Source organism: Eubalaena glacialis, chromosome 7 (genome assembly GCF_028564815.1).
Source record: "Eubalaena glacialis isolate mEubGla1 chromosome 7, mEubGla1.1.hap2.+ XY, whole genome shotgun sequence".
Lineage (NCBI taxonomy): Eukaryota > Metazoa > Chordata > Mammalia > Artiodactyla > Balaenidae > Eubalaena > Eubalaena glacialis.
The window spans coordinates 100,712,610-100,727,590 of record NC_083722.1 but is presented as its reverse complement, the minus strand read 5'-3'; the positions used below and the strand labels follow the sequence as shown (position 1 = coordinate 100,727,590).

The 14,981-nt window shown below is 38.0% G+C and overlaps 1 protein-coding gene and 1 long non-coding RNA gene across 3 annotated transcripts in view; one reads left to right on the top strand and one right to left on the bottom strand.

Annotated features, from left to right (window-relative positions):
- LOC133094813 (uncharacterized) overlaps positions 1–14,981 on the top strand; it is a 399,443-nt gene that overhangs the window by 340,307 nt on the left and 44,155 nt on the right. The gene's annotated exons all lie outside the window — the stretch shown is intronic.
- The window catches only part of LRRN1 (leucine rich repeat neuronal 1), a 37,131-nt gene continuing 29,924 nt past the window's right edge, over positions 7,775–14,981 (bottom strand). Inside the window, exons 1-2 of one of the 2 annotated variants that reach the window (XM_061195549.1) lie at positions 12,672–12,719; positions 7,775–10,817 (exon numbers count right to left, since the gene is read on the bottom strand). In XM_061195549.1, the coding sequence (XP_061051532.1) occupies positions 8,388–10,538 (2,151 nt within the window). In that variant the 5' untranslated portion in view covers positions 10,539–10,817; positions 12,672–12,719 and the 3' untranslated portion in view covers positions 7,775–8,387. Of the gene's footprint in view, positions 10,818–12,671; positions 12,720–14,981 lie in introns of those variants that run through there. The other variant, XM_061195548.1, reaches the window with a different exon arrangement.

The window sequence follows — 14,981 nt, the reverse complement described above, 5'->3', positions numbered from 1 at the left end:
GAAACGGATTGGAATGAAGATATCTGTAGAATGGTTATTTGAATCTTTCTCCAGAGAAAGACCAATAATTCAGAGGGTGAGTTGAGGGAATGTGAAAATAGGCTTGGACAAATCTCCCAATGAAAAAAACACTACTAAATATTATGTCCCACTAATATACTTATTAAGAGCAGAATTAGGAAAATGAAACTTCTCTACCAAACTCTTCTTGCTGTCATGAATTTCTATTCTCAGGAATTAATCACATTAAGAATCCAAAGGAAATCCCATATGAATGGATTCTAGATTCAGAAGTATTTTGTATTAGGTTACACTACAGTGTTTTTGACCTGTTTTGCTTTGGGGAACAAAGAGGGGTGCAGTGTGTGAGTCTGGAGGTAGATGTGTCAAAGTGTGGCTTGTTCTTTATTGCTATTCCCAGCCCAAGGCCTAGTTTGTTACGTTAAAAAATCAGGTTTTTTTCTAAACAAGAGAACCAGAAATATTTGTATTTAGTGGGTAAGGAGCAAGTTGAAGAGAGAATTTTTGTGCTTTAAGATCTCACATAATCAGTTTCCATCTTCCAAACACGCGCTTCCTATTTCCTTGACACCACAATCACCAAAGGAAACCTGAACTGACTGCAGGCCACTGATGGGTAGACATATGCAATTAGGGCAATCTCTCATTTGTTTAATGCTTGGGTTTTATGTATTTCCGCAGTTGAGATTCCACGTTGAAGCCTCAGGGCTTGGGAGGTTTATCAAGTTCCTCTGGCAAGCTTCTCTTATCTCACCAGGAAGGCACTCCTCCAGGGATTATGTGGAATGGCTAAAAGAAATTAAATTGGGAGCAAAGCTCCTTCTGGGGCCCATAGCCCCCTTGTATTACTCAGCCTCACCTTCTAATCTCTGCACAAAAACTTTCCTCCTACCTCAGCTTCCTATTTAGTTACTCTGTATTTTTAGTAGCCCTTTCCTCATCGCCAGAATGCCTCCAGAATCCCCAGCTCCTCTGAGAAGCCTTCTTCCGTGTCATCGGAAGCTCTGTGATCATGGGGATTTGCTTCTTTCACCCAGAACACCCTCCCTCTGAATGTTGGCTCCTTGAATGCTCACCTCATCATTTTTTTTAATATAAATTTGTATATTTATTTATTTATTTTTGGCTGTGTTGAGTCTTCGTTGCTGCGCAGTCTCTCTGGTTGTGGCGAGAGGGGGCTACTCTTCGTTGCGGTGCGCGGGCTTCTCATTGCGGTGGCTTCTCTTGTTGAGGAGAACGGGCTCTAAGCCTGCGGGCTCAGTAGTTGTGGCACGTGGGCTCTAGAGTGCAGGCTCACTAGTTGTGGAGCACGGGCTTAGTTACTCCGCGGCATGTGGGATCTTCCTGGACCAGGGCTCGAACCTGTATTGCCTGCATTGGCAGGCAGATTCTTAACCACTGCGCCACCAGGGAAGTCCCTCACCTCATCTTTTAATTCTGAGCTTAGGTAGTAAGATTTGAAGTTTGAGCTCCCCAGCTGACCAGGGTTCTTTTTCCTGTGCTTTCATGCCACGATTTCATCCTCTTGGTGGCAGCTCTCATACTGGGTGATCACTTATGTGGATGTTCATCTTTCTTTGTGACTGTGCACTGGAGAGCATGGGCATGGGATGCTTATTTTTATGCCCCTAGTGCTTGATGTAGTAGAGGTAAATTGCCCCCAAAGGAAGGAATTTTTCAATCACTGGATACCCATATGATTATACAGACTTTAACAACAGGCTTTCCAAGAGAATTTAATAAATAATATGAGAAGATGCTTATTTTTTGCATGAAGAAAAAAAAAAACCAGTATACAAAACCATATATACCAGGATTCTAATTCTATATTCATAAATATGTATATTTTTATAATTATTGTATATATACATATATAAATATACACACAGAGGGAAAAAGGACTAGAAGAAAGTACACCAAAATCTCACTTGGTTATTTTGATAAACACTATTTTTTCTTACTATTTTTCTCCAGATTGTCTATAGTGAACATATGTTAGTGTCATAATCGAAGAAAAATAATACCATTTAAAAATGAATGGCAGATAGGAACTATATTATGATGGCAGGGGTACACCTAAGCCAGTTAGAATAAAATTTGGTGAAATAGAGCATTGTTATGTGTGATATTCTAACAAGAGGAAAAATAATACAGGAGCATACATTTTTAGTTAATATTCATAGTGGCCTTTTTTTCATAGTTTTATCAGTAGAGTAGGAGGTATTTAAACCAATTTGCTTCTTATAAGATAGAAAGTAATATATGTTAAAATGAAGGGCTATTGAGATCACAAAGATATGGCATAAAACTCTTCACTTAAAGGTACCCCAGGGAGTTTATCCTCCCTGAAAACCTCCCTCGCCTCCGCCCCCCCGCCGCCATACACACACACTGGTCCCCTGGAATGATTTACAGGAAAGTTAAGATTAGATTACACTGAGCACCAGAACAAGTCTTTGCTCTGGGTGATGTGGTGTAAAACAGGTCAGAGAAATGATTAAAATGTGAGGCTGACCTTAATGGTTACAAAAGAAAAAGACTGAGGCAGAATTTTTCTCCCTACCAAAGCCTGTGGCATTAATCCCACGTTTATACACCTTTTGTAGGAAGGTCTTTGCAAGATACTCACAAGGTCATGAAACCTACCCTTTTTCTTGCTTCTCACTCTCAGGGAAGAACTAAATCAATCAAGCAAATGAGATGGCCAGCCCAGTCCTCTGGGTGCCTTTTAGCTACAAAACAGTTTAGTGGTTAGTCTTGGGCCTTAGAGTCTGACAGCCAGGGTTGAAATCTTGGCTTCAAGATTTGACTTCAAATTAAGACTGATGAACTGAGGCTCAGTTTCTCCATGTAAAAAAATGAGGATATACCTATTTCATAAAAATAACCATACTCTGAGTTCCACCCCTACCCAGACTACCCTCCCCTTTTTTTTAAACAGTTTTTTCTTCTTCAGCTTCAGTGTCTTCCATTTGCTTGTATGTATTTGTTATCACAAATAATCCTTTACTTTTTCCTCTCTCTGGCTTACTATTGTTTCCGTATATTGATCTCAGGTTTGGGTCTTAAATTAGACCCCTGTACTCTGAGTCCTCACTTCTGGGCAGTGCCTCTCTTTGCTCCATTTTTCCTTCTATCTCAAGTGCCAGACTGGCTTTTGGGCTCTGTGTTCTACACTCCTGGTCCAGATTTAGCCTGCAGACCATTTTATAATGGAAAAACAATAAGTTTTATGCATATAGACCTCAAATTTAAGTTCTGCCTTTTACAAGCTGTGCGATTTCAGGTAAATTGCTTGCATCTCTGAGGCTGAGTATTCATTTTTCTCCGCTCTAATGGAGGGACAATGGTACCTGCCCTGTACCCACTCCCTGGGGGAGGAGGGTCAATTAAAAGGATTAAATGTAAATAATCTATGTGAAGTTCCTAGCAGAGGGCTATGTACACAAAACATGTTTCTCCCTCCTTTTTCTTTCATAAGTCACCACTGTAAATATGTTTTTCTTCCCTCCAGGACCACCCTGTCTTGTTTATATTAGTAAGACAGGCTGAGGTGCAGACTGATGCATTAAAATGCTACGTAATTCAGGGCAGCCCCCCTATAAGGAATTCATGACCATTTTGTCAGGGCCCAGGCTGAAATTTACCTTGTCAGTTTAATCTTATGGGAGAGAGGGAGGGAGGCAAGGTGGAAAGGAGAGGACTGCATGGTCTGACCCACTCTGCACCCAGAGCTACTTTCATGAAGTGAGTGAAACTGGTTTTGCTTCATATTTAGTATGTAACTGACAAAATTGGAGTATGTCAGGAGGGCTATCACATTTATTTTAAAAAAAAGAAAGACATCCTTGTAATATCTTACGGCCTCTGGATAGAATTTTTTTTCTGGGGAACAGAGAGATCCCTGAATAAAAATATCCCACCAACTCCACAAACTTGGTGATTGTACAAAAGGCATTTGTTTCCAGGTATGTCATATATATACCCTTGCAACTGCCCACTTATATGAATTTCACATTTCCCCCTTTAAGCTTTGGAGCTAAACATTGAGTTTGTTACTAATTTTACATACGCCTTCCATGATTTACTGCTAAGGAAAGAATGAGCTTGGAATTTCCTCCACAAAATCTTTCAGATTTTCTGAGCAGGTAACAGAGAGGAGAGTATAGGAGAACTGAAGGTTAGAATTAAAATTTAGCCTGATGTGAACACAGTTTTGATGGGTAGTTTAGAAATTCCCAGCACATAAATCTTTAAAGGGGAAGAGAGAAGAACATTAAGACATAGAGAAAGTTTTCAGTGTTATCTCCCATGAGTTCTCCTGTATGTACTTACTCTGCTTTCCCCAGGTGCCCTGTGACCTCCAGCCTCTCACCTTCTATAGATACTCCCACCTCCACCTTAGAAGGGTGCTGGATGGATGGAGAGGAAACTGGAAGTGAAGGGCCCCATCATGGTCACCCACTTACAGAACTGTACGGTGTCACCAAATGATTACTCCTATGGGCCTTGGTTGTCTTTTCTGTAAATTGCGAAGAATAATAGCCAATTTATCAGGACTGTTTTGGAGATTAAATTAAATCCTCAGTTTCTCAGGGTCTGTAGTACAGAATAGTAGCCTGAAATATACTAATGGTCAAACGGCTGTGGGAAATGCTATGTAATTAATATTAATACCATCAAGTCTCTGAGGAATTCTACAATACAAGAAACCCATTTAGTTCTGTTAACGTGTGCTGGGCAATGCTGAACCAGCAGGTACAAAAATAATGAGTTCCCTTGCCATCTCCTTATTCTTACCATATACCCTAAGTTCCTGACTTGGAGTACAGAGAGAAGGAGCTGGTGCTGGTATCACTGCAAAGGGGGGTGGGGGGAAGACTGAGAAATCATGCCCACACCAGATTAGATCAAGTCCTGCAGGGATTCTATGCCAAAGTCATTCCAGAGCTCTGGATGGATGATGACTCTCAAATTCAACTTTTAAGAAACATTTTTCATCCAAGTGATCCCTTATGAATAATAATAAAAAAACTCTATTTGCAAGCAGGGTGAGAGTGAAAGAATTGACGTGAAGAAAGCATTTTCAGTTGTAGTTAGAATGCATCAGAAATAGTTAAAATCCCCTTATCAGTGAATAGAAAGGCAGAAAATACGGTTTTCCCGGCAAAGTGTTAGGGATGGGTAATGTTTTTTTCCAGTAATGAAGAAAAGAAAATGCCCTGGAAGATGAATACAGAGAGAGGAACCAAACACCAAGTAAAGGACTGATTGTGGTGTCCTTGGCAAATAAATGAATGAATAAATAGAAAACCACATGAGAGAAAATAATGGACTTTGGTATTGTTTGTTTGTGAAAGAATGGAGATGACTCCTTTTTGCCAATCACACAGCCAAATTAGAACATTTGATAATCAAACATTGCATTTGTTTTTATATTCATGGCATCAGTTCAGTTTCTCATTAATTAAACAGGCAAATTTAGGAATGCCTGTTTTAAGAAGCTGATCCAAAAATAACCTTGTAAAATCAGGTTAGAGATATATTATATGCCCTGAGGGCAGCCCGCAGCAAAAGGGAAAATATGAAATTAGAAAGTGACCTATAATAGTCACTTCATTGGTAAAGGTGACATAACCTCCATTACCAATCAGGACCTAGTTTGATGTCTAATTTTACTCACTGTCGAACTTATCAAATTAAATTAAGTACAAATGAGGAAATACTTGGCTAGGGAAAAAAAAAGTACTATGCCATTTTGCTTTCTATCAACTGAAAACCAAACCAAGTAGCACGGACAAGGAAAAAGAAGCTCAAATATTTTATTGGAGGAGGAATAAAAGGGATATTTTTCCCCCCAAAGTGGCCTGGCAAAAGGTAGTTGGCAAAAAAACACTTGGATTTCCTGGTGATTGCTATATATCCAGAATAGAGAAATGGTTGTTTTTTTGGTTTTTGTTTTCATTTATTCCACTAATATTTGAGTGTTGATTATGTGCCAGGTTCAAATCATTGCTTTATGGGATAAACAATGCCTCCTCCCTGCTCTGGGTCTAATGCTTCGGTGTCCTTCCCCTTTCACTGTTTTTCTTGGATAGTCCACTACTCTCTGTAGATATTTGAAGACAAGAATCCCCAACAGGAAACCCCCCCCACCCCGACCCCTGCCCAAGGTTGCATCCAAGGCATCTCTAATTCTCGATGTTTCCCACATGTACTCGGCAATACCCACAATGTAGAAGCTTTCCTGACCCTCTGCTCTGCCCTTGTGCTAAAATATGTCCTGAATAAATGAGAACTTGAGGATATAGTGCATTTTTGGAGCAAGGGCACCAACAGTTGTTGAGAACTGAAAAAGATAAGCTCTGCACAGCAACCTAGAAGGCTGCTGGACCCAGAGCAATAGATGGACGGCAGAGTTCTCAATGGGCAGGAGTCTGACCGGGGCAAGTTACAATTCTTCCCTGGGCCTAGGTTTTTCTGACAACACATGTAGGCTGTGGAAAAAGATGCTCCTGGTTCAGACACTCATTGTTTTTCTGTGCAGCTTACTTGCTTCAGCATCTGAAGTTCTTTTCTCCACCTTAGAAATGCGAAGGAAGGCGATGATTTTTTTCCTAAGTGATTCATGAAACAAGGAATTTTACAAAGAAAGAAATCCTTCATCCTTCCTCGCCTGCACTTTCTTTCTCCCTTTTCCTTGCTTTTGCTCAGCTGGCACCTGCTTGCTCTCAGTCCCTTTTTACAATTTCATCGTTCCTGGTGTGATAGCATGTCTGTGGAAGCAGGTGCCAGCTAGAGCAGCCTTTAAAAAAAATTTCTCCGCTTCATCAACCTGCATTTTCAAGTGGGTCCTTTTTCCTCCACCTATACCTTTAAATCTTCCCCCTCCCCCACTTTGTGGAACCGGGATCCTACCTTAATCTAGCTCCTTCTGTTCTAAATTTCACACACATCACCCGTCAAACACTTAATTCTGCAAAACTGTTTCTGTATATTATTTGGATGAAAAATGCCAACTGTAGAGAAGTTGTTGTGTTTTCTATTAATCATTTACTTGTCTCAGCAGATATTTTCCCACTGATATGTGGGCTAATATGGATCTAGGCATAATGACAGCTGTTAAAAGAGGAATAACATGTAATAAATTTTGGAATATTACATAGCAGCATGTTTTAGACTTTGATGGGGAATATTATACTACTAAAAAAAAATCAAATTTTAACAAGACCCTTACAGAAAAGGAATGTGACATATCCAATGTATATATCTCTTTTACCACGTTTAGCTATACATGGGATACAGTAATATACCTTTTTTCTTCAAATGAACTTTTCCTTCCATTAGGTCTGGTCAGTAATATTGAAAATATAGAAATCCTTTTCATTAAAATATCTTCATTAAAATATTTATTTCTTCCCTTAGAAAAAGAATTCAAAACTTTTTAGGGCCTAGTTTTAAAAAGCAACATGCTATATAGGTAATTTATTTTGGTGGTTTTTGGGAATGTGAAAAATATCACCACTGCAACTAGCAAGAACTATAAATGATACATTATTGCAAGTGTTCTAAAAAATCAGAACAAAACTAATTTATTATATAGTTCTGTCTTCATTATACACCACATGTTGGTGAGTTAAACACAAAATTATTGTCTTTTAAAAGTGTCTACTAAAGATAAAAAGAATAAGGTAACAATTAACATGTAGTTTGTTACATTAAAAAATCTGATATACATATTTCTATTGCCTGTTAGCTTGTTCTAAGCCTTTTAACTATTACAAAAAAAAAAAAAGTCCTTGTTCAAAAGCAAACATTCGATTCAGTTGATACAACATTACAGTACAGTCAACTAACATCATTCAACAAAGGTAACAAGTCTAGCCTTAGCTTCTCCAGTTAAAAGTCTGTAGACCAAATTGCTACAAAAAGTTCAATGCTGCTTCACAACTGTGTGTGAGCTTTTTGGAGGACATGGTACTGTCTGCTCATGGCTTCAGAAGAAGGGGTCATGCTACTGGTAAAAGCACAGGGGAACCCCAACCTGTCATTAATCATTTTATTTAGCATTTAGTTAGAACAGCATTATTGAGTTTAGCACAACAACTAAAACAAAATAATAATCATAATCATAATAATGATGAGAATAAAAACCAAACACAAACTGGAAGCCTAGACATGCTGCCAGCTGTGTCAAACCCTTGCGATACGCTATACTAAAAAAATTTGAAATATCCACCCATCCTCTCCACTCTGCCACAAACTAGCAAAGTCAAAAATACAAAAGTCTTCAACTTGTTACTTTTGCAGAATAAAGCAAAAACGTCTTTGTGCTCCTTACTACCAGAAGCAAAATATCCACTGAGTTACCACATGTAATAGCTTCTGGATGTGTCAACTTGGGTTGGCTTGGTGTCTGCAGTACCATCTTTGTCTTTCTCGCTGTCACCTTCCCAGAGGTTAATGAGTGGTGGGTACAGCTCATTTAGTGGGATTGAAGAGGTTTTTTGCATATACTTTTTTAATGAATGGTGGTAGTTTTTCCTTTTAAATCTTTTGGCAATGTACACAGCAATGGATGCAAGGCTAATGACGGCAAACATGGACCCCATAACTGCAGCAAGGGCTGTACTGGTTTCTTGATCAGAAATGTCCAGCGCGAAGGCGGCATTTTTGGTTGTGACATTAACACATGACTTTTGAGTCTGCTGATGAATATTGGACACTGTGAGACACACTTCATAATCTGTGGAAGGCTGCAGGTGTGTTAGGTTGTATTCGTGAACATCTACCGGGACCCTGGCAGTATATGTTATGTGGGGATTGTCAATCTTCATGGTGGCAGATGACCATTTTAAGTTTGACGTCATGACATTGGAATTAACTTTCCAGGACACTAAAATGGAATGAGATTCTGTCTGCTTGACATATATTTTCAGCACCTGGGTACCATCCAGAAGGGTTCCGTTAACCTTAACTGTCACCACTCGAGTGTCTGCCCCTTCAACATTCTGGGCAACACAGGTGTATCTTCCTGAGTCTTCAGTTTGTATGTTAGATATTTCCAATGTACCTTCGCTACTTAGTTTGTATTTATCTGAAAGCGTTTCCACAGTTATCTTATTTCCAAGGGGAGTGACCCAGTAAATTTCAGGTTCTGGCTCGGCCATGGCCCGACAGTCTAGGAAAACTGTTGTGCCAGTATCCATGTTTAAATGATTTGGGAATGTGTCATGAGATATCATTGGGAGGCACTGTTCACCTGAATCCTGAATTAAAACTTCCTTCACCTGCTGCCCTCTATATTCAGGTGGCATGGCACAGAACATGGATAAGGGCTCCATGAAGCGGATGTTTGTCTTGTTGGAATTAATCCAGTGGATAACACAGTCACACCTCAGGGGATTGCTGTGGATACTGATCTCACGCAGATTAGGAAGGGATTCTACTGTCTTCTGGTAAACGGCATTCAAGGCATTGTTGTTCAACATCAAGCTTTCTAGGGCAGGGACACTTCGAAAAGCCAAGCGGTGGATGTAAGATAATTTGGGGTTATTGGTGGCTTCTAGCTTTGTGAGTTCAGGCAAGTTATCCAGGGCGTAGCGGTCCACAGAGACAAGTTCCCCCATATTGTTGATTCCCAGTTCTTTTAACCGGAGCATATTTTTGAAGTCCCCTTCCTGGATTTTGTGGATGGGGTTTTTGTTGAGGTCTAAGAATTTCAAATTTGGAACTTTTTGCAGGGCAAGTTGAGGGACTTTGACCAGTTTGTTATCATAAAATGACAGGCTCTCTAGGCTATCCAAGCCCACCAAGGCATTTCCAGGAATATCAGTGAGATACATTCCTGCCAAAACTAAGCTTCTCAAATTTGAGAGGGGTTTGAAGTTCATATCCAGAATTCCAATCACGGGGTTTTCCCCAATCATGAGAATTTCCAGGTTGGGTGTTGCATCAAACCAGCGGCTATCAATCACTTTCAATCTGTTGGAGTTTAGGTGGAGCCTTAAAAGATTTTTTAAGCCTGAAAAAGCATTAGCAGAAATAGTGCTAATCTGGTTATGGTTGATGTAGAGTTCTTGAAGGTTGCTGAGATCTTGCAGACAATAATCATTCATTTCCGTAATCTGATTTTCCTCCAAATGCAGAGTAGTGAGCTGGGTCAGGTTTGCCAGCCCTACCTCCTTAATATTTGTAAAGTTGTTTTGGGAGAAATCTAGCTCAGTCAGGTTGAAAAGCTGCTGAAGCTCATCCACGGTCTTTGCGATGTTATTGCTCTGTAGGAGAAGCACTTGAGTATCACTAGAAAGGTTGCTGGGAATCCTTGTTAAGCGGAGATCATTGCAATCGACGGTGGTGGCTTCTCTGTATGTTGACTGCGGGGTAAACCAGGGCCTAATTTCACATACACAAAGTTGTGGACACTCACTATTTTGTAGGGAAGACCCAGTTAATGAAGTCATTAGCAAGCTCAGCACCATTCGGCAAGCTGCTAAAGCAAAGCTCATCCTAGCCATGCTGGCTTGCTGAGCAAGCTCAGCTCCTGATAATTGTTAAGTTTTAACAAAAGGTGAACACTGTATAGTGGTATGAAGGACAGCAAGCAGAAAATGTAAACATTCAAGCAAAGTCTCTGTTGAGATGTGTAGAATGCCAGAGTCTGAAGGGATGGCTTCCTGGAGTTTTTGAAAGGCAGGAAACAATTTGGAGTCTTTTACCTGTGTCTCTCAATTCCAGGCATGCGCACAGCTCTGTGGCATAAGTTATTTCAGCCAAATCAAAGTCTGGAGATGTGCCTGAAAATTAGATTAGGACAAATATTATGTTTATTCCATATACTTTCTAATACATTATAGCTTTTCTTTTGTCTACTAAAAAGGCATAATCACTTATAAATCTAGTAACAATGTTCAAAGTAACTAAAGCTTCTAACTGTAGAATACTTTTAATATATTATTACACTTAGTAAACTAGTTTTAGTGTTCCTTCACATTTACAATTAAATTGGGACCGCTTATATTACTGGGTAAAAACATTAAACACACATTGCACATACACACCCATTCACAAGCACACACATAATAGAAACACTTAGAAAAGCCCACAGATACCATTTCTTTAAAAACAAAGGTGACTTAGAAACTACATATATTTATGGCTCCAAAAAAATCAAAAGATAATTCCTCATGAAAGCAAAACATGAAAGCCAGTTTATTAAAGATTCAAAGTTCATTTTTAGTTATTTATATTTTAATTAATACTTCATTTGTTTTTAGGAATTCTTTCTTTTCCAAATGGTACATTCTGTAGAAATATTCAGCCAAACCTGATCTAGCTTAATTATTCTTATGCAAAAAATTAATCTAACAGAACTACAAAAGAAAAATATCAGTTTTTCTTGTATTCTCATAGCCATATCTGATCTTGACTGAATAAAATTGTAAAAGGACTCTATTCCACCACACTACTGGTCTTCGTTAAAAATACAAATACACTTATACATGTATATATATATATAATCTCACATGCATGATTTCATCAATCTCATGGGAATGTCATGGCCACTTAATAGTCATGGCTATACACCATGAATATGTTATTTAACCTTTTGAAGCCTCAGCTCCTTCAACCATAAAATAGGGTTGGTCATAAAAGTATCTCTCTTATAGGATTACTGAGAGAATTAAAGGAATCTATGTAAAGCTCTTAGTGTAGTGCCTGGCAGATATTAAATTCTTATAAAGGTTAATTGTATTTATTATCATCTTCTTATATCCCTCATCTATTTAATTTTAGCTATGTAGTGGTTACTGGAGGATAAGTAAAAGAAGGAAAGCTGGAGATATTTGATTTTATTTAGCTATCATCTGTTGACTTTGATAAGGTCTTCTGAGGTCAAATACGTACTGCTCACCTGCTTGTAAACATCATATAGTAGCTAATGCTGCTAGTTTTCTGGATTCCATTCAGGTGTAAAAAGCCATTATGGATTCAGTGTCTGTCTTGCTTTCCCAAGACTACTCTAGTCACGTGCTAAGATATGGAAAGTAGAGATATGTATTTCCTTTCACTTGTCTTGTTATAATGCACTTCAGCTTTGAGTAGAAGGAACTTAAGTGACTAGTGTTTTCTTTATCTTCATAAGATTACTGTAAGGATTCAATAAAATAGAGCATATAATATATTTGAAGCCCTAGTGTTCAACACACAGCAAGCTCTCAATTCATATTTGCTACTATTACTACCTTCATACTTTGCAAAACACAGTTATCCTGTGATGGACCAAGAAGTATAATACTACAAACAGCCAGTCCTAAAGTTCTGTATTTGTTATATTTTAGTAGAAAGAATGAAAAATTCTACATTTTTTGGTTTGTTTTACAAAATACACAAACCAAGTTACCAGCTAACAAGATGGAGTTTTAAAAAACCATCCAGTCTAGATGTGGCAAATCAGAAGTGGGAGAAGGAAGTGTGTGTGTCGCGTAATGCTGGATCCTTGCTCTTCTCTGTGGGGAGAAACACACTGACATTCTCCTACCCCCTGATCTGGATAGTTTACCATATATCATGGACATGCAAAACTTTTCAATACTTAACACTATCTGATTTTGACTTTTATCAAGAAATTCCATAAAATAAAAACATACCTCAGAGAATAGCATTTTCCAAATATTATTAACTCCACAAGTTTATTCCACTCTTTTGTTTCCGTTTAGAGTAATCCTAAAACAGGGACAGTAGTCACAATAAATGTTCAGTTAAGAACATTTCTGCCACAGGTTATTCCTTAATTGTAATTCAAAATAGAAAACCAGGAGAATAAAATCTACCTTTCATAACTGAGACGGAATTTCAACTAATTTTTCTGTTTTGACTGAATTGAAGAAAACAGCAGGAAGTAAAATATGTATTAATAAGTCATGTGAGATTCCCAAAGCAATCTGTTACCATTAAAAAATATCTTTTATGGGGCTATACTTTGAATATTGTCATAAGTAATGCCTCCATTTTAGTTTAATTATATGACTTGAGGTTATTATATTGAAATATTCAAAATTCTCTTTGACACACATACACACCTCTTTAAACACACAAACAAACCACACAAGCTCAGAATGTCAGCTGTCATATCAAACACAGAGGGAAGACATTTTCCTTTCTCAAACCTGCATTTGGCTCCTTTGGGAGTAGAGAATGAAACTTCCTTAACACAAAAGGAGGTGTTTAAGACGTTTCTATTTGTATAACATTGTAAATTCTCTTTAGCATTTTTTCCCAGACTTATTTTTGAACATGAAATTATATATAGAACAAAGCTTCAGAGCCCCTATACCATTTTTTACATTTAAAACTTAGGTTATGTCTCAGGAGCTATTCACTAACAGTGTTTAAAAGTACATCCATTATCGCAACAAGAGAAGAAAACTACAGACCAATATCTGATGAATATTGATGCAAAATTCCTGAACAAAATACTAGCAAACTGAATTCAATGACACTTTAAAATGATTATACACCATGACTAAGTTGGATTCATACCTCAAATGTAAAGATGATTTAATATATGAAAATCAACCATTGTAAGACACCATATTAACAGAACGAATGACAAAACCCATAAGATCATCTCAGTTGATGCAGAAAAAGCATTTGACAAAATTCAGCACCCTTTCATGATAAAAACACTCAACAAACTAAGAATAAAAGAAAACTGCCTCAACATAATAAAAGCCCTATATGAAAAGCCCACAGTCAAAATCAGACTCAGTGGTGAAAGAGTATAAGTTTTTCCTCTAAAATCAGGAACAATGCAAGGATTGCTACTCTAGCCTCTCCTATTTAACTTAATGTTAGAACTCCTAGCCAGAGCAGTTAGATAAGGGAAAGAAATAAAAGGCATCCAAATTGGAAGGGAAGATGTAAAACTGTCCCTGTTTGCAGATGATATGATCTTGTATGTAGAAAGCCCTAAAGATGCCATGCAAAAAAACTCCAAACTGTTAAAACTAATGAACAATTTAAGGAAAGTTTCAGAACACAAAATCAATCGTGTTTCAGTACATTAACAATGAACCATCTAAAAATGAAATTAAGGAAAGAATCCCACCTACAATAGCATCAAGAAGAATAAAACACTTAGGAATAAACTCAACCAAGGAGGTGAAAGACCTGTACACTGAAAGCTACAAAACATTGCTAAAAGAAATAAAAGAAGATACAAATAAATGGAAAGACATTCCATGTTCATGGATTAGAAGACTTAATATTGTTAAAATGTCTATCTACCCCAAATAATCTACAGATTCAATTCAATCCCTATCAAAATCTCAATGGCAATATTTGCAGAAATAGAAAAAAATCTTAAAATGCATATAGAATCTCAAGGAACCCTGAATAACCAAAACAGTCTTGAAAACAAAGAACACAGATAGAGGCCTCACACTTTCTGATTTCAAAACATACTACAAGTGGGACTTCCCTGGTGGTCCAGTGGTTGAGACTTCGCCTTCCAACGCAGGGGGTATGGGTTTGATGCCTGGTCGGGGAGCTAAGATCCCACATGCCTCATGGCCAAAAAACCAAAACATGGAACAGAAACAGTATTATAACAAATTCAATAAAGACTTTAAAAATGGTCCACATCAAAAAAATCTTTTAAAAAACCCCAAAAAACATACTACAAGTAATAATAACCAAAGATAGACATATAGACCAATGGAACAGAGAGCCCAGAAGTAAACTCTTCCGTATATGATTAGATGATCTTTGACAAGCGTGCCAAGACTACACAATGAGGAAAGGATAGTCTGTTCAACAAATGGTGTTGGATATCCACGTGCAAAAGAATGAAGTTGGGCCCCAAGAGGATAGCTACTGTCAAAAGAACAGAAAATAACAAATTTTGGTGAGGATGTGAAGAAATTAAAACTCTTGTGCACTACTGGTTGGAATGTAAA